The sequence below is a fragment of the Eleutherodactylus coqui genome, chromosome 4, assembly GCF_035609145.1.
Source record: "Eleutherodactylus coqui strain aEleCoq1 chromosome 4, aEleCoq1.hap1, whole genome shotgun sequence".
NCBI classification, from domain to species: Eukaryota; Metazoa; Chordata; class Amphibia; order Anura; family Eleutherodactylidae; genus Eleutherodactylus; species Eleutherodactylus coqui.
In genome coordinates, this window is record NC_089840.1 from 16,917,521 (window position 1) to 16,941,339 (window position 23,819).

At 40.1% G+C, this 23,819-nt stretch overlaps 1 protein-coding gene across 1 annotated transcript in view; it reads right to left on the minus strand.

Annotated features, from left to right (window-relative positions):
* Nucleotides 1-23,002, minus strand: part of NCAM2 (neural cell adhesion molecule 2) — a 455,107-nt gene extending 432,105 nt beyond the window's left edge. The window contains exon 1 of the mRNA XM_066599100.1: nt 22,783-23,002. Coding sequence (XP_066455197.1) covers nt 22,783-22,834 — 52 coding nt within the window. The 5' untranslated portion in view covers nt 22,835-23,002. The remainder of the gene's footprint in view (nt 1-22,782) is intronic.
* Nucleotides 23,003-23,819: the final 817 nt, after the last annotated feature.

The window sequence follows — 23,819 nt, forward strand, 5'->3', positions numbered from 1 at the left end:
CTAAACGCCTCTACACCGCGCTCAAATCTCAGGCCAGTAATTCAGGAGAAATGAAATAAATACAAGATGTATCTGTAATCTGTTGTCCCACAGATAGCGAGAAAACAAAGCACCTGTTTCAGGAAGAAGATTGTATGTGTTGTTATAAAAATGTTAAATTCTAAGGGTTGTCTGCTCTACATTATCACATTAGAAAACTATGGAATATATTATGAAATTGCCCCAGGAATACTCCGGGTCATACAAACACAATTCCAATTGCCAAAGGCAAAAAATACCCATTGGTAATATCCCCTAGAAAACAATCTGAATACTCTGTTATTCAAAAGGACAGAGACAACATTGAATATTTAAAATAAAGGGGCAAAGGGTGGTAGCAAATGTAATGTGACCAGCAGTCGTTAGTTAGTATCATGTGGGTAATTGTGCATATACATACTAAAACATAGGCCTGGATGACCAAGTTCCAAAATCCTATGTAGAGATTATTAAGTCAGCACCACCAAAACCCTATTAAAAATCTAATCTATAGCCCCCCCCCCCCGACATGTTTTGCCTTGCGGTGTCCTCAGTGGGGAACAACAACCAGGGTTGGTCTTCAATATATCCAATGGCTCTAGTCCTAGTCCTTCCCAGAAGAAACTCCCCCACACCATAACAGAACCTTCTCCAAACTTCACTGTTGGGATGATGCAGTCATACAGAGAAAAAAACTCACCAAGCAACCGCCGCAACCAAGTGTGGCCATTTGTTTGGAGTCCACAACACTTGTTTCCACTCATTCACAGTCCAACAACGATGCTTCAAGCACCACTGCAGGCACCTCTGTCCATTCACTAATTTGATGTTGGGCTTGTGTGTAGCTGCTTGTCCATGGTCAACCTTTACATGCAGTTCCCTACAGATGGTCCTGGTACTAATGGATGTTCTGATGGTTGCTGAGACTTCCTGAGCGAGCGTTTCGGCAGATGATATGCGTGATGCCTTCACAGCTCATACAGGGCTTTGCTGTCCACATTCTGTCAGTGTACGAGGTCTCTCTGAATGTACCTGCACTGCACACACCAGATGTTTTCGATTTCCAAATATCATTGCCAACAGTGAACTTTGGAAGGTCAAAAAGCACTGCGATGTCCCATACTGGTTGGTTGTTCAGGTGTCAAACCACAATCCTACCCCGTTGGAAGTGTGTCAACTCTACAACCAGTGCCATTCTGATGGTTTCCGTAATGGGTTTTGCCTATGTGATGCTCTTTTTTTTATACCTAGTACTCACACATCCAATTTGCATAACCCCTTCGTCTGAGAGAACAGGATTGGTGGGGGTCCCAATACTTTTGTCAACATTGTGTATTAACCCATTGAAAATAAAGGGTTCCTTTCACATGCAAGTTCTGTCCATCTTGCAATCAGACAGAACTTTTGTGTGAAAATCATTTGTGAGAATACAACCTTAATCTCCATATGAACATTGGGATTTTTAACCCAAGACAAATAGGTGAACCGATTCAACATGTTTTTATTTTTATATTTCCAACTGGCTCAAAGTGAAGATTCTTATATCTAGAATTGAATATTTCTGAGATGGAACATACAAATAATGCCTCTACAGAAAACAGATCCAGAACTATTATACCACATGGGCACAATAGACTTTAGATAATCATACTCAGTCAGAGAATGCCTGTTTTGTTGCTTACTATAGAAATACCTTCTTTTAATTAGTAGCTAAAGCTCAAAGGAGAGAGGAAAACGCATTTCATTATAGAGATGTTGAACAAAATAACATATTTTATGAATGTGAATTTCAGCATTTGCAATATGGCATATGAAAACAAATTACTCACAGAGCCGTCTGTTTGCTTCCTTCTCCATTAATAACTGGTCAGAGTGCTGCAGGAATAATATGTGCTGGGATTGTTTTTCTCAGTGTTATAATTAATCCTTATTTCACCTTCCTAACCTCGCTTTTATTATTATCCAGGTGAATATAATGTATCTCTTCAGAAAATGAAATTCTGCATATTTATTACGATGGGGAGAGTTTATTTAGATGTGTTTGCTTTTTTCAATAATGGAACTAAGATTCATTAACCACAAACCGAGTTGTTTGTTTACTTATTTATTTGTTTAACCACTTCAGGACTATAAATGTCTTGCAGTCCTGAAGTGTGTATGAGGTGGGCTTGGGAGCCAAATCCGCTCCATACCAAGTGGCTATTAGCTGTTTCTAATGGCTGACAGCTGCCAATAACTTCCATGATCAGGGCTAACTGATCACGCATCTAAACAGTCAGCAAGAGGGAGGGAACCCTTCCCATACCCCATTGGCACTCTTTGCAATATGACCCAGAGGAGTTTACTGAAGGCTCCCGAGGCTGTCAAGAAAAGAGATAGGGCTTGAAAGGCAACATCGAAAACTGCTATATACTGCAATACTGGTCTTGCATTATATTCCGTAGAAGAAGTGATCAAATGATCACAAGTTCAAGTCCCCTGTTAGGACTAAATAAAAGTGTAACAAAAAAAAGGTTACCTCTTAGTGACGAGACTATTTTTTGGTTCAAGGACCAAGTGATTATTATCGTGGCATCGCAAGAGCCATAACTCACTGATATAGCCATATGAGGGCTTTTTGGGGGGACAAGTCATACTTTTTAATGGGACCAATGTGAGGTACATATACTGTGTTGTATAACTTTTGTTTCATTTTTGGGGGGAGAACGTGAAAACACCCCTTTCGAAATTCCACTATTTTTTGGCTTCTGTTCTTAGGGCATTAACCAGTCAGTAAAAATAACATAAGTCTCTTACCTGGATCTGCATGATTAGGGCTCAGTCACACGGGCGTTTTTAAATCTGTTATAATCAATTTTTACTTGATCCATTTTTTTTCATTAGCTTGAAATTAGCTTTTTTTTTTTTACTCACGGACAATGGTAGTAAACAGATCCATTAAGTAGAAGCCCAAATGAATACCAATGGCAAAGCTTGCATTTGTATCTGTCCGCCATAACATATAATACGAAAAAAATTAAAGGGCGGTTCAATTCAGTTCAGTTTTTTTTGGAGGGTGGGATGGATTGGCGGGAAAAAAAGATCTACAGGTAAGTATTTTTTTGCTGTCAAAAAATGGAAGCCAGACAAAATAGAAGCAAAAATAACTAAATCAGTCTCATTAAAGTCTGAGAGGATTTCACTGGATCCTTTATTTTCTGTTTTTAAGATTAATATGGAACAGACAAATAAAATGCGGATGTGAAGCCGGACTAAATACACTGTGGAGCAGAACTTTTTCTTGCTTTTTCAATGCTGTGTTAAGATAAAATAACTTGTTGCAGAAAGTAATTAGTGTTGGTTTTAAACTTTGTTATATCTGTAAATACAATTATGTACTAAAATAGACATTTTAGAAAAGATTCCAGGCTCTCTTTAACCCCTTCCCACTAAAGGAAGCAAGTTTACGTTGTGACTGGGAAGGTGTTCCCACAAGTGGATGTATACCTGCTTACTATGCGTCTCCAACAAATGGATGCATACCTATGTCCTCTGGGTCTTGTGACTGACAGCTGACCTCCTGCTGCAACAGCGAGTATCAGTGAGAACACCGATCCCCACTGTTAACCCATCACATGCCACAATCAATCTTGAGGGTGCTCCCCATTTGATGTTATCGGACCTCAATTATGTAATTGCAGAGAGCTGTTGCATTGCAATGGCATATGATCACTAATAATAGCAATAATATATTGGAACTATTGTATCGCAGGTTCACGTCCCCTACAGCTACATGAAAGTGTAATAAAAAAACATATAGTAAAAAAACCCCAAAGATTAACGGAACCCTTGGGGCTTCCCCTCATTTCCCCGGGAACTAACAGGAGTTTACAGCGGGACCTTAAAATGTGCTTCTGGGCAGCACATTTTAAATGTCCTTCTGTTAACTCCTGCTCCCATAGTAGTCAATAGAAACTCCTTCACAGCATGCACCAAAGATAGCCAATGTTCTATCTTTGTTAGGTGTGCACCGTTTTGTGCTACTATATTTTCTCTTGTGAGCGCTTCTGTAGGAACCTATTGGTTCTTTTAGAAGTGCTATTTTTGCTCTCCGAAAACCAACGCTCATCTGACCGAGCCCTTGATGTGTATTTGGCCTTCATAAAGTGTAATAGAAGTTGTACAATACATTATATGTACCCCAAAAATTGCATCAATAAAACCTATAGTGTGCCATGCAAAAAAACAAGCCCTCATACAGCCATGTTGAGGGAAAAATAAAATAATTATGGCTTTCAAAAAGTGGAGATTTGAAAGTCCCCCAAAATCATCAAGTCCTTGGGACCAAAATAAGTTATACCATTAGGGGTTAAAAAGGAAGTTCACATACAGTAGAACATTTACAACTATTAACTCTATGTAAAGCTGATACATAGAAGACGAAGTACATAAGACTACACCGGCAACTAGGTGAGTGAAGCTCTTTAGATCATGAGAGAAAGACAAATTACTTGCTGTTGATGGATCTTATTATGGCTTTAATTATAAAGGATTGTCCAGTTGCCAGGCAATTTTTAAGTATAGCCTCAAATGTCTTAAAATAATAAACGTAGTGGTACTTATCCACCCATATCTGACAGCTGCAGCCTGTGATTAGCTGCAGTATTCAAAGGGTTTCTGTTCCACAACAAAGACAAGAAGGATCGTAGAGCTGCCGGACTCCATCGTCAAGTAGAGGATGGGTAAGTACCTCTGCTTTTGGTGTTTTAACAGATTTGAGGTTATGCTAAAAAAATCATTCAGCTACCGGACAACCTCTTTAATTTAAAAAAGGGCTTTTACAGCCCCAATTCCCAAAAAGTTGGGACAATGTGTAAAATGTAAAGAAATGTAAAGAAAAAAAGAATGAAAAGCTCATATTACCATATTTTAATCACAATAGAACATAGAACATTTACCAGTAGAGGAAAGGGAGACAGTTTTCCATTCCATTTAAAAAACTTTACTCATTTAGAAATTGATGGCAGCAACAAATCTCAAAAAAGTTAGAACAGGATTAACAAAATGCCGGGAAAGTAGGTGTCACTAATGAAAAACAGCTGGAGGGTAAATTTTCTACTAAGTCACATGATTGCATACAAATACAGCATTTTAGAGAGGCCGAGTCTCTCAGAAGCAAAGATGATCAGAGGTGGAACAATGTCAGAAAAATGTTCCTAAACGTAAAATTGTAAAGACTTTGAATGTCTTTGAAAAGGCCAATGTTGGATGTTCGAGATCTATGGGCCCTCAGGCATCACTGCATTAAAAACAGGTATGATTCTGTGATGCAAATCCCTGCATGCGCTCAGAAACTCTTCCAGAAATAATTGTCTGTGAACATTGTTCGCTGTGCAATCCACAAGTGCAAAGTAAAGTGGCATCATGCAAAGAAGGAACCATAAATCAACACAATTCAGAAACACCGGCGTCTTCTCTGGGCCAAGGCTCATTTGAAATGGATTGAGGCAAAATGAAAGACTGTTTCTAGTCAGATGATTCAAAATTTGTAAACGGATGTTGTGTCCTGTGGACTCAAGAGACGAGGGACCATCCAGCTTGTTATCAGCACACAGTTCAAAAGCCTGCATCTCTGATGGTACGGGGTGGCATTAGTGCCTACGGGCAGCTTACCCTTCCTGAAGGGCACTAGCATTGCTGAGCAATATATAGAGGTTGTAGAATAACATATGCTCTCATCTAGCCAACATCTCTTTCAGGGAAGGTCTTGCATATTTCAACAAGACAATGCAACACAATTATTTTATCTTTCCCTTTGCATACATTTTCTTTAAGTCTTTAAGTCTTCTCCCACCTTTTAGGTGCTCCCCTAAAGAGAAACGTTACCTCTTCTAACCATATCATAGGCCTCCCGCCCAGCCAGCAATCTGCTGTACACTGATGAAGGGGCAAAAACTCCACTGTACATGGCTATCTTTACCTTATGGAGCAGCTTGACTATAGCTCATATACCAAACATTGTTAGAAGGCCTGTTAAAAGGTCGGACATTGACTTGCAGGAAAGCTGTCTTTCAAAAGGGGGCGCTGTAGAAGCATTTTCCCATCTTCCCATTTGTAAATAGATGAATGTGAAATCCATGTGTCTAAACAAAATAAGCGACTTATTCACTTCTTTCCACACAAAGATTAGGCCCATTGAAAAATACTAATGCGCATGCAGATACTGGCAAATAACTGATATAAAGCACAATTTTCTGCCGCAGATTTGCATTTCTACTTCTGCGGTCTGCTGGCGGATTACCCTCATTCCGTGGGATTACACATTTTCCATTGGTATGAGCGCTGGATTTTTCAACATGACAATAGTAAAACTTAAAGTGACTTACAGTATTGTACAATCTTTAATGCAAAAGACGAACATGCTCGCTAATTAAGTATTAAAATGTAGTATTGATCATGTAGAAATCGTATAGAAAGAAACAGCAAATCAAAGGTAATTGCTCTGACAGATCCTATTGAAAAAGCTATTGGATTTGCATACCACAGCATTATAAGTAAATGAGATTTAAGTTCTAAGTTCAGTATTAATATTTATATATATTATCTGCCAACAGTGGATAATCTCCAGAAAATACAATATCTTAAAGGCAAAATGTCTCTCAGAGCTTAGCATCACATATATTATAAAATGGGTGAATCAATTTACCAGGAAAGGAAAGGAAACCACAAATACAGCATGAAAATCAACTACAACTGTATCCTAATTAGAGTTGAAATCATTTGTTCCCCATTCACTACTAAACAATTAAAATATACAGTAGAACTGATCTGCATAAAAAGTTGAGCCCCTTTATAAATACATTATACTATTTGTTGTGTACTGATGTAAAGATGCAGTTTATATTATACTGCAGAGCTGCACTCACTATTCTGCTGGTGGAGTCACCGTGTACATACATTACTTATCATGTACTGATCCTGAGTTACATCATGTATTATACTCCACAGCTGCACTCACTATTCTGCTGGTGGAGTCACTGTGTACATACATTACTTATCCTATACTGACCCTGAGTTACATCCTGTATTATACTTCAGAGCTGCACTCACTATTCTGCTGCTGGAGTCACTGTGTGCATACATTACTTATCCTGTACTGATCCTGAGTTACATAATGTTTTATACTCCACAGTTGCACTCACTATTTTGCAGGTGAAGTCACTGTGTACATATATTACTTATCCTCTACTGATCCTGAGTTACATCCTGTATTATACTCCAGAGCTGCACTCACTATTCTGCTGGTGGAGTCACTGTGTACATATATTACTTATCCTCTACTGATCCTGAGTTACATCCTGTATTATACTCTAGAGCTGCACTCACTATTCTGCTGGCAGAGTCACTGTGCACATACATTACTTATCCTGTACTAATCCTGAGTTCCATCCTGTATTATACTTCAGAGCTGCACTCACTATTCTGCTGGTGGAGTCACTATGTACACACATTACTTATCCTCTACTGATCCTGAGTTACATCCTGTATTATACTTCAGAGCTGCACTCACTGTTCTGCTGGTGGAGTCACTATGTACATACATTACTTATCCTCTACTGATCCTGAGTTACATCCTGTATTATACTTCAGAGCTGCACTCACTATTCTGCTAAAACGGATAACTTTCCAGTTACATCGGTTTCCCATTGAATACATTGCAATAATTCATGAATCCGTCTGTATTCAGGTACCAAAACTGCAAACAAAAGTGAAGCAGTCTGCACCTTTGATCCAGTGTGAGAAAATGTAATAGGCTCGGAGAATGTCGAATCTGAAGACCCTCCGTTTTAATACATTTCTATGGGCTTGAAAACGCAAATATTTCCTTCCATTTTGCTGTTTCTTCAATGGAAATGAAAACTCTTGTGTGAACCCAGCCTGGCGGAGCCTTACTTTAATTCGCTCATCTCTGATATGAACTCCACAAATTCTGCACTATTAGATAATGGTAATAATTATCCCATGATTCATTCTTACTATTATAAGATTTTATTGAAGGCATAGCCTTGCTGGATCTTACTAGTAACTCTTCGGAAAGATGAGACTTGGACTTCGGCCATCTCTGCATTATCTCACAATTCTCCCCTCATTCCATTTTCAGGATGTTCATCACCATAAACAGACGGATTGTAATGATTCATCCTGGTGGCATTTAATATAGTTTTGCTTACACTATTACTTTCATATGTTTTGCTATAAAGCTGAAAATAGCAGCAGTTCCATGTTTGTAGGTGGAAATGTCTCACAATAATTGGAGTATAATAATACCATTAGTTGATCTCTACTAAGGGTCTACCACAGCTGCATCGCAGGCTCAGTTCAGAGCACAGATCCAGCATGAAGTGCAAGACAAAAAAGTCATGCATGCAGGACTTTTTCAAGCGGTAAAAATGCTGGACAGGTGCAGGAACAAAACGGACCCCATTATAGTCAATGGGGTCATTCTGCACAGTTTGGTTCCATTATGAGGGCTTAGTCACACGGGCGCATTGGCTGATGCCCTTACTGCAGGAAGAAGGCGGTCGTACTTCAGGACGGACCTCTCTCTGCAGCGCTGGGAGAAAGAACATGTGACCGGCTTCATTGCCGGTCATGTGTTCTTTCTTCAGCGCTGCGGGGAGTCATCCGTCTTGAAGTACGGCCGTCTTCTTCCTGCAGTAACGGCATCAGCCAATGCGTCCATGTGACTAAGCCCTGAGACAGATTAGTTCATCTAGGGCCTTCTGTACTGGAATCCCTAGCACAGATGTGATTTTAGCCTAACACATGCCTCTTGTTGTTCTGCATATTGTCTTGCTGCATTTTTCATGCAGTTTTATAGTGAAGGTATCTATGTTGTTATGAAACAGATGAGTGCTCGTTTGTATGCAGAGACACAAAGTATTCAATCTCCCATCATCTTTGCATGTAAAAGGCAAGACATATTAGCAAGATGACTCACTTCTTAAGAAAATCCGTGTCAGAAACTGCAATACTTGAATTTTGATTGGGATTTTGATGCAAATTTCACCCCCTCATTTGAAAAGGTGAAATTCGTGCTGAAAACCTGTAGCATAAATTGACATCCTGAAAAATTTAAAATCTGCACATCATGGCCAATTAATGTTCTGGATTTTCTCCGCAGCTTGTAGATGAGATGTCAAAATACAGGGGGGTGGACTAAAATATGAATGCCTTAAATAACATAGAATTAGAAATCATATTTCAATAAGACATGTAAAGACCGATTTTAGTGGAGGTAATATGACACAGATGCTGCCAGGCAGAAGTGAACATCTGCCTGAGCAACAAGGTTTAATTGGTCTGGGGTTTGAGCCACTCAGCTGCTGTTACCAGTTGCTCCCAAAACCACCCAGAGCAGGGCAAGAGGTGAAGTAAACACAAATTTGGCGGGAAAGCTCTCATCCAAGCAGGGGTCAAAAGGGAAGCTCAGTGCTAATGGTTAAAATCGCATCCATTTTGTATGGTGGTTCCATATTTTTGTCCACCCCCTGTACTTTTCTCTCACCCTTCCATATTTTGTATGTTAGGGCCCATTTATACAAGCGCATGCAATTTTGGTCTGTAAAAAATGCACCCTTATAATTTTGCATGTACGAGTTTTGATGCAAGCGCACATTTTTTATATCCATATTGCACCAGTATTCATTGTGTTTTTCACACTTGCAATAAAACCCCAAGAAGGCCCAATTGGGTGTCACTGTCTCTGTCAACATGCAAAATAAGCTTTCTGCTTCCTACAGAAATCAGCTCAGTGTGTTGAGTATACCAGACCAGAAAACAGCTGATCAGCAGGGATCCAGAATAAAGGAATAGTTTTATCTAGATACTCCTACTTGAGTATGTGCACATTGCATTATATCCAGTACACAAAAGAACTCAGGAATTCGGACAGAATACGGAAACTGCGAACTGGACTCATGGACAGACATAATGCACACAGTGGAGGGGCAAAAATGACACGGATACCTCCCACCTGAATTGTGTAAATTCTGTTATGTCATTCACACTCACGAACTGACAAAACTCTGGCAGTACTTGGAAACAGCGGACATAACTAAGAAACAGACATTAATCATGACTAACAAGTGCTTAAAACAATCACCAGCATACCTGAACACATAGCCAGATGGAATAACTCTAGAATGTACAAGGTACTAGTTCGTATTTTGGACAAGTCACTGAAGCCCACAAGCCCACTTCAAGGGTCCTCGTTCTCTCATGGGTCCTTAATTTAATGAGACAACTTCCGCATGCAACCTGCCTGCATGTGGGGCAATCATCCCGACAGGGACAACCCCGCACTGGAACCTAGAGACCAACCTAGATGACGAAGGAAACACAGCAGGACTGAATGCAGCTCACACCCACATGCCAAAGATTTGCATACAACACAGAACACCATGCACCCTGAACAGGGCTGTTCACACCACACGTCCGACACATGCACAGACACGTTGAAACTCTAGCAGAGGAGCTTGTATATATGAGCAGCAGACCAGGGGGATTGGCTGGCTGGAGAAATCCATACTCAGCCAGCTCAATCAACCCCTACCAATGGGGCTGTGCTGCAGAAAACCCATGTAGAACAACAGATCGCAGCAGCACACCCTAACAGGAACCCTGCAAATCTACTACTGATGGCCTATCATAAGTATTGGTCATTAATAGTTTACAATTGGGCAACCCCTTTAAAGAGCATGCCCACAACACTTTCCCCTAGAAGTCAATGAGTCCACTCCTGTCTACAGGTTTCTATGACCCATGCATTCTGCTGCAAAGCATATCTCTAAATGCAGTTAACTACTTCTCAGACAAGATGGCCATCCCCATAGTCGAGTTTAGGAAATAGAATAGAAAATCTGCAATCAGGAAATAAAAACAGATAAGAAATTATATTATATTAGAAAATATATTCAGAATATTCTTCACTATCTAGTGTAGTAAAACTATAAGAGATACATTTCCTTTAAAGGAAAATTCAAGGAGTGATATCAAAGATAGACAGTGAAATTGTGGATCGGAAATGTATCAATCTTTAATTTTAATCTGCATTCACTTAAAAATAATTTTTGAACTGCATTTTCTCAGTTTTTGTTATTCTGGGTGGAGCTTAGTCATCATGGGAGCGTCTGCCAACTGATACCCATGGAGGCTCAGGTAATTTACATACAGTATTTCGTGTGTTGGAATTCAGTGTGTCACAAGTTACAGAAATAGCAGCTTCACACAGCTCCTATGTAGGAGCCTTACTGTGATAACAGCCATAAAATACATCATTAGAGATCACATAAAAGGATTATGTGTTGGATGTGTTAGATTTTACGTCTGGAATTTTCCTTCAATCTGTTAATATTTAAAATTCGTAACAGGACTTTTACAGTAATATTTCAAATATGTCGAAGTCAAGATTTCTAATTGGGACTATCTTTGACAAAACTAGACATGACAACACTCTTGCAAACTCACACCTCTCAATTTCTTCCAATGGTATGATCCAGTCCCTGGTAACCCAAGCTTCTTGCAAACTCCATTTTTTTCATGTTAGCTAATAAGCAGGCAGTCAAAGAAAAACTTTCACCAATATACAGATGTAGTAAAGTTTGACATCAGCGTAATAACTTTCTATGACAAGTTAGCTAATCTTCAAGAGGACCTAAATTTTTAACATGTTTTCTACAATACATCAAGTTCTCCTTACCCTCATTTGCTGCTGTTTGCACCCTGTTTCATGTCTATAGGTTCTGAATTTCAGGTGGTTCTTACTAATTTCTCTGTTGCTCTGCTGTTTGCTTTCCACTATCAGGGAGGGGTCATGTAGCAAGCCTAGCATCATGCCAATAGTTCCCTGTCCTGACTTCCTTGCCTTACTTTCCATGATGCATTGTGCTGTCTCTGGTCCAATCAGTAGGGAGGCAGTATCTGAATACCCCCCTTTGCTTTCCCAAGACTATTAGGCATTAAGAGACATTCTGCCCAAATTGTTAGTAACGGGTGCCCACTCACATCCACATGCTGTAACAGCAGGAGAGGCAGAGACTGTACAGATCATTAGCACAGTGTCTGCAGATCTGTCAATCTGCAGCCTGTAGGTGCAGGGGAGCTGCCTGGGAAGATATTACCTCCTCTGTTGCTATGGAAAGGTCCTTGTTACTATAGAAGCTCTTTACCTAGTGACAGAGAGTGGATTGCAGAGAAGCTGGATGAGAGATCCCTTGTGGCAGCCAATTCAAATGTGATTTACATTGGTAAAGCAACAACATTTTTAATGCAAGTATTTTACAGAAATGATGAGACTAACACAAACCAGTGGATGAGCAGAAGTTGTCTGAAAGGTTGGTGCCCTTTTAAGACATTAACAAGCTATTTTTCTCTGATCTTAACACAACCGCAGCTATTGTAAAATTCTGAAATGAACTGTGACACAGAAAGTTATCTTAACGCATTGAGTCTCAAGTTAATCTTTGCTACATCTGTACTTGAGATTTGATTCCTACTTTATACTTTTAAGTACAATACCCAACAGCCACACAGATTGCAAAACCCTTGCTAAAATGTCACTTCTTAAATATTAGAGTTTGAATTTGATTCTCTAGTAAATACGGTTGGTGTAAATCTCAAGTACCTGAAGCGCATTTTAAGCCCTAATGGCATAACTAATTTTAACATTAAAGAGGTTGTGTCAGGATTAAAAGTTATCCCGTATCCACAGCAGCTATCCAAGCTCTTGAACTCAGCTATCTCCAGCAGTGCCGTATTAATGAATGGAATGATGGTGCGCATGCTCAACTGCGAGGACCTTTGGCACTCCCATTCTCGGGATAAGTGGAACAGTGGTGCACATGCTCAACTGTCATTTCGTTCATGCAAGGACATTTGGGATTCCCATTCTTGCTATCAGCGGGGATCTCACTGGTCAGACTCTCACTAATCTGAAAATTATCCCCTGTGGATAAGATGATTATCCCCTCATGTGGGTCAAATACTGAAGAGGCAGCTCACCACTACTGGACATGAGTGGAGGTAAATTGACATCACTGGATACAACATAAGAAAAAATGTTTTTTTTTTGGAAAGCCTTCTTGAATTTAGTGTGACACTATCCATTCAGTGTCACATTTCCAGTGGGTCCCTATCTGATATAATTCTTATCTGGTATCATTAGTGTTATGGAGTTTCTCAATTTGTTCTTTATCACTCTATATAGGGAATAGCTCTTAACCCCTTACATGACTAATAAAAATAAAATACTCCCGCTCTGTGTTACAGCTCTTTTCAGTGTTCACTGGGCAATAGAAATAATTAGCTTTATTTGTATGGGTCAGGATGATGATGGTGATATCAAACTACCATAGCTTTTGTTATGTTTTCTTACTTTTGCAAAAACAAAACATACTTTTTAAAATGATTTCTTTTTTTCGCAGCAGCTGAAGGCCCAGAGCAGTTTTAACTTTTTTACGTATCTGTATGAAGGCTTGTTTTCTGTGAAACAGCTTTTGGTTTTCATTGGTATCTATAAGACTTTTCATCATCTTTATTACTGGTTTTGTGAGGCGTAATGAACAGAAAGCAATTAATCTTCAGATTTTTTTGTGTGCTACATTGGTGTTTATCATGGAGAATAAATAACACATTATGGGTCAGAGAGAGAGAGAAAAAAAAAAAATCTCGGCACCCGGCGTTCCACATACAAAAATGCTCGAGTCTCCCATTGTAGTCAATGGGGTTCGTTACTCAAGTAGAGCTCTCGAATTTTATGAGAAGCATGACTCGAATAACGTGGACTCAAGCATTTAGGTGCTCGCTCATCTCTAGTCATTATGTGTTCTGCGATACCATTTATGTCTAGTTTTTTTTTTAATTTTTAACACAAAAATTCTGAGCCAAGGTCAGCATTCATCGCAACATCAAACTGGCTAACTGTCTGGGTTACAGAGTCAATAAACAGACTCAAGGGAGTGATTAGATAAGAGCACATCTTCTTACTCCAGATCCTCCTCCTCATGCTGTCTGACATCCCTGTCGTTTATTCTGGCAGAAGTGAGAGCTGCAAATGCATACAGCTCGTAGGTCAACCTGCTCTAGCTCAGTCTAGATAGTAGCTACAGTTGTATTACTGGCCTTGTTTTAAAGCCTGGCCTGAGCTTGAGCCTTAAGTAGCAGCTTCCTCTACAGTCACAATGTAGTCTACAGTATTGTCCTATTCCCATTGCCCCTGTACAGCTTGGGATAATTAGTTAGGGGTTCCAGTAATCACACATTATCTAATGCATTAGTAAAAGTAACACCAGGAAGTTTTAGTTAATATGATTGGACCCTTGTGAAGAGAGCAAAATCAATACATTAGCAAGCAATTCAAGTGACAATAAAAAGTTTTCTACATTTCTAGTCTTTTATACTTAAATGATAGTAGTTATTTATATTTTGTAGAATATATTTGTAGAAGATATTCAACTAACTTAGTCAGGCTGGTGGTAGACTGGGTTTGAAAACTGACAATTATTCATCTAAGACAAAAATATGGTAATTGCTGTTGTCACTTTCCTTCCCGCACCCCATCTCATTGATTTATGAATTAGTTATTTATCAGGAAGAGACACTCAAAATTCTAAGGCATGATAAGATATATTTTGTCACATTTCCTATTCTGGTTACTTATTTCATCCCTTAATGGTATTGTTCTAGTCACAGAAAATGATGTCAGCTTATAGTTGACTGTCACATTGCCAAGTGATTGTAGATATGACTGTCTATAAGGAAATGTGATGCCTGTAGCTGGTTTTACATGGGACAACTATAAACCATATAGTCACTCAATAGAGCAGATGTAAGTAACATCGGCCACTTCAAGTAAGTTTTCCTTCAAACACAGCAGTGGTCCGACAGGACTTAGAGAAATGTGGGACACAGATTTTTGCTTCTAACATGCTCCTCTTCAATTGGGTTTTACTGAATTGCAATTGTTTGGGATGTATTAAAAGAAGCAAAGTTTAGATCACATGAGGTCATTATCCTCCTCTACTCTTCCTTAGTCAGACCTCATGTGGAATACTGTGTCCAGTTCTGGGCAGCACGATTTAAAAAAAGTCGTAGACAAACTAGAGCAAGTTCAGAGAAGAGTTACCAAGATGGTGAGCGGTCTGCAAATCATGTCCTATGAGGAACGGTTAAAGGATCTGGAAATGTTTAGCTTGCAGAAGAGAAGCATGAGAGGAGACTTAATAGCTGTCTACAAATATCTGAAGGGCTGTCACACTGCAGAGGGATCAGCTCTATTCTCATTTGTACAAGGAAAGATTAGAAGCAATGGGATGAAACTGAAAGGGAGGAGATACAAATTAGATATTTGACAGTGAGGGGGATCAATAAGTGGAACAGGTTGCCATGGGAGGTGGGGAGTTCTCCTTCAATGAAAGTCTTCAGAGGCTGGACTGACATCTGCCTGGGAGGATTTAGTGAATCCTGCACTGAGCAGGGGGTTGGACTCAATGACCCTGGAGGTCCCTTCCAACTCTACCATTCTAGCATTCTACACTCTCTTCCTCACTCTTTTACAGGGGCCACAACACAAAATCCACACTCCAAGGTCCAGTGGGGCCCATGTGACATACCATCGTGTAGCACAACCATGACTTCCTATTTAAGTATTGAGATATAGTGCTGGATCACTCTTTCTGACTACATTCTGTATAATAATTTATGATGCATATTTGCACATCATAGAACATAATTCTTATATGTAGGTAGACATTGCTTCTTCGTGGTAAATCTAGCTGCAATTATAGAGATTTTCATCATTAAGTTATGCATATGGTTAAAATCCCATCAGAGTTCAAAAATTTATCTAGGAAGCAATGAACCAGGATAATTACACTCTTCACATACTGATCAAGCACGGAGCCACCAAGCTTTACATGACCCATTTTAACTATACATATGTACAATATAGTGTGATCAGAGAGGTGGACATGTTGAAGGGGAATAAAATATAGATGCCATGTTAGGAAAATGCTGTTGATTCCAATTCTCCACCTGCTTGCATGTACTCAATACAACTTTGTGATCAAGAATATGTAATTTACTGCAGAGTTGGGGTCAAATTCACTGCAAAGTTGGGGTTTTCTGGTTGTAAACTATTGGTGGCCTATTCTAAGGATGAGCCATGAACAATAGATTAGCTGAGCTCTGCACCCTAAGGATGAGCCATGGACAATAGATTAGCTGAGCTCTGCACCCCTGGACCTTGGATCAGCTGTTCACCAGACCAGTACACTTGTGCACTGAGTTGTTTTCGGCAGATTGCAGACAACTCTCCTTTCAGTGGCTAGGCTTGGTATTACAGGCAAAGTTCCTATTAATGTAAATAGCCTGCAGTACCAAGGCTGACCACTGCAGTGAGCATGGAGCTACCTGCTTCCTGCAAAAATTAGTTCAATGCATGAACATACTGTACCGGCAGACACTTTACCTAGTGTTTTTTGGTGATCATGAATCCTACATAGAACAGGGACTGATGCAAATGGTTATTTTTAACGGATGTAATACAGACAGCATACAACACCATTGCATTGTTGTACTCAGGCTTGCACTTTTTATGTATGTATTTGGTCCATATTTATGGACAAATATCTCCCATTCAAGTCTATAGGAGCAAAAAAAAAAAAAAGCCCACAATAAATACATGTTAGGGCTCATTTACATGGGCGTACTTGCGTGCATTTTTTTAAACAATTTTGTTAAATTTTCGTAGCAATTCACAAAGAATAGAACCCACTGATTTCAATGGGTTCATTCCCTTTTCCTCCTTTTGTGCGTACATTTTCTGTGCATGTCAAAGAAAACAGGACCTGCTCTATTTTTGTGTGCACTTACCCACCAAGGGTCCTCATAAACCCCTATGGAAGGTGCGCTATTGCGGAAACAGCTGCCCAATATGCTGCGCAATTCCATGAAAAACAAATACATCTGGAACTCATTAGCTATTAAGTGCAATGCACAAATGAACATGCCCTGCGTGAGCAAAATGTACCGTACAATGTGCTGATACGCATGCAAAATAGCCTCATAAAGAGCACAAATAAGATGCGCTGAGGCGTACGTAAAAATGCATACGCCCGTGTGAAGAGGCCCTTACATGCATATTTGCGGTATGTTTTGCGTACATTACTTGGAGACAGTGTGAAAAAAAGGCATCAATTTGGCTTTCTCGTGTTTTTTTGGGGAAGGGGAAAACGCAGTGAATATAAATTCAATACATTTGTGGGAAAAAAAGCATTTGCACCAAAAACGTACTAAAAACACACACATACACATGCGATTTTCATGCCCCAAAACTGTATACACTAATGTGAATGAGCCCTGAAGGTACTTCACACATAGCAGATTTGGGTGCAGATTAAAGATGAGCGAACACCAAAATGTTCGGGTTCGCGTTATTCGAAACGAACTTCCCGCGATGTTCGGGTGTTCGTTTCGAATAACGAACCCCATTGAAGTCAATGGGCGACCGGAACATTTTTGTATTTCGCCGATGCTCGCTAAGGTTTTCATGTGTGAAAATCTTGGCAATTCAAGAAAATGATGGGAACGACACAGCAAGTTCTCCTCTGCCACAGCTGTAACAGCTGTGGCAGAGAAGAACGATGTTAGCCCATTGAATTCAATGGAGCCGTCAATACAGCCGACTCCACTGAATGCAATGGGCTGCCGGCGATCGCGGGATGAATTGTCGGAAAGGGGTTAACTATATAAGCCCTTTCCTGCAATTCATCCAGAAATGTGTAAAAATAAAAAATATATATATACTCACCTGGTGCCGACAGACGGAGTTCAGCGCGGCAGGCTGCAGTTCTCCTGAACTGCTCTGAACAGCTGTTAGTAGTATTCAGCAGCCGGGGATTTAAAATCCCCGCCTGCTGAATAAGATGCCTCTGAATGGTCACAGCCTGACCAATCAGAGGCCAGCCCTCACTCACACCCATTCATGAATTCATGAATGGGTGAGTGAGGGCTGCCTCTGATTGGCTCAGGGGCAATAAGATGCCTCTGAATGGTCACAGCCTGACCAATCAGAGGCCAGCCCTCACTCACACCCATTCATGAATTCATGAATGGGTGTGAGTGAGGGCTGGCCTCTGATTGGTCAGGCTGTGACCATTCAGAGGCATCTTATTCAGCAGGCGGGGATTTTAAATCCCCGGCTGCTGAATACTACTAACAGCTGTTCAGAGCAGTTCAGGAGAACTGCAGCCTGCCGCGCTGAACTCCGTCTGTCGGCACCAGGTGAGTATATATATATTTTTTATTTTTACACATTTCTGGATGAATTGCAGGAAAGGGCTTATATATTTAACCCCTTTCCGACAATTCATCCCGCGATCGCCGGCAGCCCATTGCATTCAGTGGAGTCGGCTGTATTGCCGGTTCCATTGAATTCAATGGGCAAACATCGTTCTTCTCTGTCACAGCTGTTACAGCTGTGGCAGAGAAGAAGGATTTGTCTTCTATATGTTCTCAATGGGGTTGGCGCTGCTGCCGCCGGCCCCATTGAGCGCATATAGACGAACATCCGAACATCGTGTGGTGTTCGTTACGAATAACGAACATCCCGAACACCCTAATATTCGCCCGAGCATCAAGCTCGGACGAGTACGTTCGCTCATCTCTAGTGCAGATCCGTACTAAAATCTGTGTCAAAATCCGCACCATTTGGTGTAGATTTTTATGCAGATCCATATCAGATTTTGATGCTGTTTTTGATACAAATTTTGGTGCATACTTTTCGAGGACAAGAGGCTCTCTTACACACCAGGTGAGGGTGGCACAATATATTTCAGGTGCACTGCGTGTCCTGTACAGCCCCTGAAGAAGCTGCTGTCCTCACATAGAAAGTGATTTACATTCTCCAACAGCTCTCTGACTGTTATCTGTAAGGACTTGCTTTATCTGCATTACTTATCCACTTCATTTTCTTTAGTCTTCATTTTGTTATGTTTTTGGTTGACATTTTTGGACTTCTGAACCAATTACAAGTTTTCCACAAAATTCTGGTCTTAACATTTAATATTTTCAACATACAATGGTTGTCCTGGAACCAAATAATATGGTATGCGGAGAGATCTCTGTAAATGGATTGGCTAGGAACATTATATAGTTTTACAAATGATTTGTAGAATTTACCTATGAAAAAAATACAAATGGAAATGAGGGTGGAACAGTAGGAGAAGGATGATGGAAGAGTAGGAGGATGGAAATGAAGCAGTACCAAGAAGAAGGGTGATGGAGGAGCAAAAGGAGTAGGGTGATGGAGGGACAGGAAGAGGAGGAGGATGAGGTCATAGTAGGAGGAGAAGTAAGAGGAGAATGATGATAATAGAGCTGTAGGAGGAGGGTGATGTTGGAGCAGTCGGAGAAGGATGATGTAAGTGAGGAGGACAATGATGTAGGTGTAGGAGGAGGAGGGTGATGGTAGAGGAGGATGATAATAGAGTAGTAGAAGCAGGAGGAGGATGGAGAAGGAGAATGATGATAAAGCAGTAGGAGGAGGATGGAGGAGTAGGAGAAAGAAGATGATGGATGAGCATGAGGAGGATAATGGAAGAGTAGGAGGAGAATTATGATGGAGCAGTAGGAGTAGAAGTAGGAGGATGGAACAGTTGGAGGGGGAGGATGATGGAGTAATAGTGGGAGGATGATGGTGGAGCAGCTACTAATGAAGATGATGATGGAAGAGTAGGAGGAGAATGATGATGGTGCAATAGGATAAGATATAGGAGGAGAATGGATCAGTTGAAGGAGGATGATAATAGAATAGTAGGAAGAGGATGATGACTGAAATGCCACTAATACAGATGATGATGGAGCAGTAGGAGACTGATGGAGCAGTAGGAGGAAAATAAAAAGGGAGCAGCAGGAAGATGATTATCAAGCAGTAGTAGGAGGAGGATGGAACTGCTGCTGCTCATGAGAATGATGATGGAGTAGTAGTAGTAGGAGGATGATGGTGATGCAGCAGCTAATAATGATAATGGAGATGACGCAAGGCTATTTTTCACTAGAACAGTTTAAAGATAGTAGTAGTAGTAATAGTAAAAAGACCTTTCTAGAACATGACAAGATGTTGTAAAGCATCTGCAAACTATCTAGGATTTCTTTTCACTTGCGTAGATTATTTTTGGTGGAAAAAAGTTGCAAAATTGATGAGGAGGCTCATAATAATAATAATAATAGCTTATTATTGTTGTGATGATGATATTATGATGGTGATTAGGAGGATAATGATGTTGGTAAGAATAAAGATGATGAATCAGCTACCATTTTTCATACCAAACATTGGCTTATAACAACATGATTAAAATAATATTAAATAGATTGCCCCAGACCCACAACTGGGGTTTATTCAACTATTACCGCTACCATTTTTGCAATATCTTTACTATTAAAAACATTCCATGCATCATACATCCAATTGATGGTCACACGCTACAGCTATCAAAATGATCATACTTTCACTGACGTCATTTATAAAACCCATGAACCTCTGTGACTCGGTGTACACCAGCAACTACATCACAGGTAGGGAACTGCGCATGCACCTGGGAAGAGCATCAGAGCATGTGCAGTTAACCACCAGTGATGTAGCTGCTGATGTACACCTACACACCAGGCTCGTGAGTTATGTATGTGACTTCAGCAAAAGTTTGACAATTTTGACAGCTCGGACACGTGACCATCCAGCAGATCTGTGGATGCGACCTATTTTTAATAGTAAGGCTATTGCTAAAATGATAATGGTAATAGTAATAGTTGAATAAATCCCAGTTATGGGTCTTGGAGAACCCAAGCAATCTTGGATGTTTACCATTTGAATATATAATTCATCCAACATAGTTACTGTATAAAATGTACATAAAAAGTTAGCTCTGAATGGAAAGATAAGATCCAAAGTACTTTGGTTTGCATTGTTCTCAATTATTTGTAAAAATCTATAATTCACAACCACATATCTATCTATCTATCTCATATCTATCTATCTGTCTATCTATCTATCTATCTATCTATCTGTCTATCTGATATTGTTTATTTTTGAACAATTAACCCTTGTTCATGGTTGAATGAGTCTTCTGGTGGTTTGCCAATAGTAATCTCACTTCTATCTGTGTTTGCCCAAACTAAACACTTGATCTTTTCATGCCCAATGCACAATCAATGGTTTAAAACATGCTTCTCATGACACCCTACTGTCATATTAATGGAGCAGGAACAGTACAGACCAGCAACCTGGCTGAGTAAACACAAGCATTTGATGGGTCCACAACCCGCATTAATTCTCATGAAATCCCCTCCATGCTAATAAAGAGGCAGCCCTGTAGTGCTGGCATGCACCTCTGAAGATATGACCATAGGTTCGAAAAACTGACCATTAAATGGTCACTGCGTTTGCTTTCAATATTACATTCTGCTGAAATATTAATGCAGCAGGTTCTAACATCTCATTATGCCAGCAAGTTCTGCTTCCTCAAAGCACTAATTGGTTTCTAAGCCCCTCTCTCAGTAGGCTGCCAGGGACAGGTCACTTTTGAAGACTTGCTCTGGCTAGATGTATTATTGGACATGTTTAAACTTAAGCCGAGCTCTTCCATTCTCTCACTGATGGAGCTTTTATTGTATTTTATGTTTTTATTTTATGTTTTCATTTACTATATACAATGTATCAAAAACAGAAAATGTAATATTACAATGTATCTGAAAAGTCAAAACACATGAAGAATAAAATAGTCAACAAAAAGCAATTACACGCTCTTTGGATTGGATCTCCATGGGGATTATACCCTGCACAGGATCATGATATGGACTTGAATGCTTGCTCTCTGTTGTATGAAGAAATACAGGATTCATGTCCATAATGTCAAGCCGTGCTTCAGGAATGATAGACGACAGTCTTGGACTTATCCTAACACATAGTTAAGGCAACTAGAAAAACTGGGATCTGAACTCCAAACATAGAGCATTAGCTCCCCCTGCTGTCTCCAAACAAGAACACCTCAACCTTGGTGTATCTCTCCCCCCCCCCCACCCCCCCATTAACATGCAGAACTTGATGTTTTGGTGACTTGATAATTACAACCTCAGCTTTCCAACCCTTAGCATGAGCAAACAACCTGAAATTGGTTTCCTATTCATTTCTTATTGCTTGCATTTGCAACCTTGATGAGTCTTAAAGTAACATGAGATAAAAGTGTAGTCATAAATCAACACATTGATACTGGAAAAACTTGTATTGGTGAAAATAGAGCCTGATAGTATCATTAAATTGTGGAGGTAGACATGTCTGTGCAGTGCATAGAGATCTGTTCTCTGCAGCAGCACATAAGTTAGCAATGCATTTGACTTGAGACTATAATAGTAGACAGTGGCAGGTGTGTTGCATTGCATGCTTGTATATGTATGTGTAATGTATATGTGTGATGTATGTGTGTGAGCTGTGTGTGTGTTTGCATATCTATCATCTTTATATATGTACACACATGATATGTATATATTGCATATGATACATGCATGCTCAGGGTAGATCTCCAACCATAACACTATTAATAATGCAATACTACATTAACAATGCAACATTGCAAATTTGCAAACAGCAGCCACTTTGACAGCCTGCCACTTGGTGATTAACCAGAATGATGAATGACTTGGGATTAGTTCATAAATGTCAGTGCTTCCTACCTTGCCCGCTGGTGACAAGTAATCCAAGCAGGTAGAAATAAGGGAGTTTCATGTTCAGGAGGTTGCAGTGCTGGACAGCTCCTTAGTTCCAGCTAGTTACAGTATATCTAATGATGGAGGGACAGCAATCTCTAGTGGCGTCTGCTCCTCTTGTTGCATACAAAATGAGTAAGTGGAGTCAATGCAGAAGACAGATACAGTTCTGATGCACACAGCCCGCAGCTCCAGTCCTTGCAAAGTGATGAGGAGCAATCTGACTGCAGCTCTATATCAGCCACAAGGCGGCTAAGGTGTTCATCCGCAAGAAGCACGTCACCCTCTCCTGGCTCAGGGATTCGTCCGCGCTGCAGCCTTGGGCAATGCAAAAAAAAGAGAAAGCTGCACAGAGTCTTCTCTGCACAAGTTGTAGGTGATGGATCCTGTCTGAGCTGCAGCAGCAGCCAATGCAGAAGGTGAGAAATCCCCAGCAGCTTTCTCCCCAGCAGCAGCTCTGTAGCACTCTAGGATCTAATGCACTAGATGATAGAGACTAAGGGAGCTCCAACCTGAGGGATGCAGAGCTCCAGAGGAAATGCATGCTGCTATAGCCAGGCAGAGAGGAGAACGCTGTCTACAAGGCTCGGTGTCTTGCTCCCGCCCTCCTGTTATAAACCCTCCTCCAGTATATGTCAGGAGCAAAAGCTAAAGTTATCTGAAGTTGTGCTATTCTGCTGTATATAAAGTAATGAGATGCTCTTTAAGATTGCTGGATGTGATGGATGTCTACAGTCAGAGAGGTTTAAGAAGAGATAAAAGAAAGTGTTTGCTGAAAAGATAAATCTCTTAATAAGAGAAAGTAATCAGGTGTATATCGGCTGATAGGATAGATATATCTGTTAAAGTGTAGCTAAGATAGTTAGATCTGAGATAGATAGATAGATAGATAGATAGATAGATAGATAGATAGATAGATAGATAGATAGATAGATATGAGAGAGAGAGAGAGAGAGAGAGAGAGAGAGAGAGAGAGATATGAGATAGATAGATAGAGATAGATA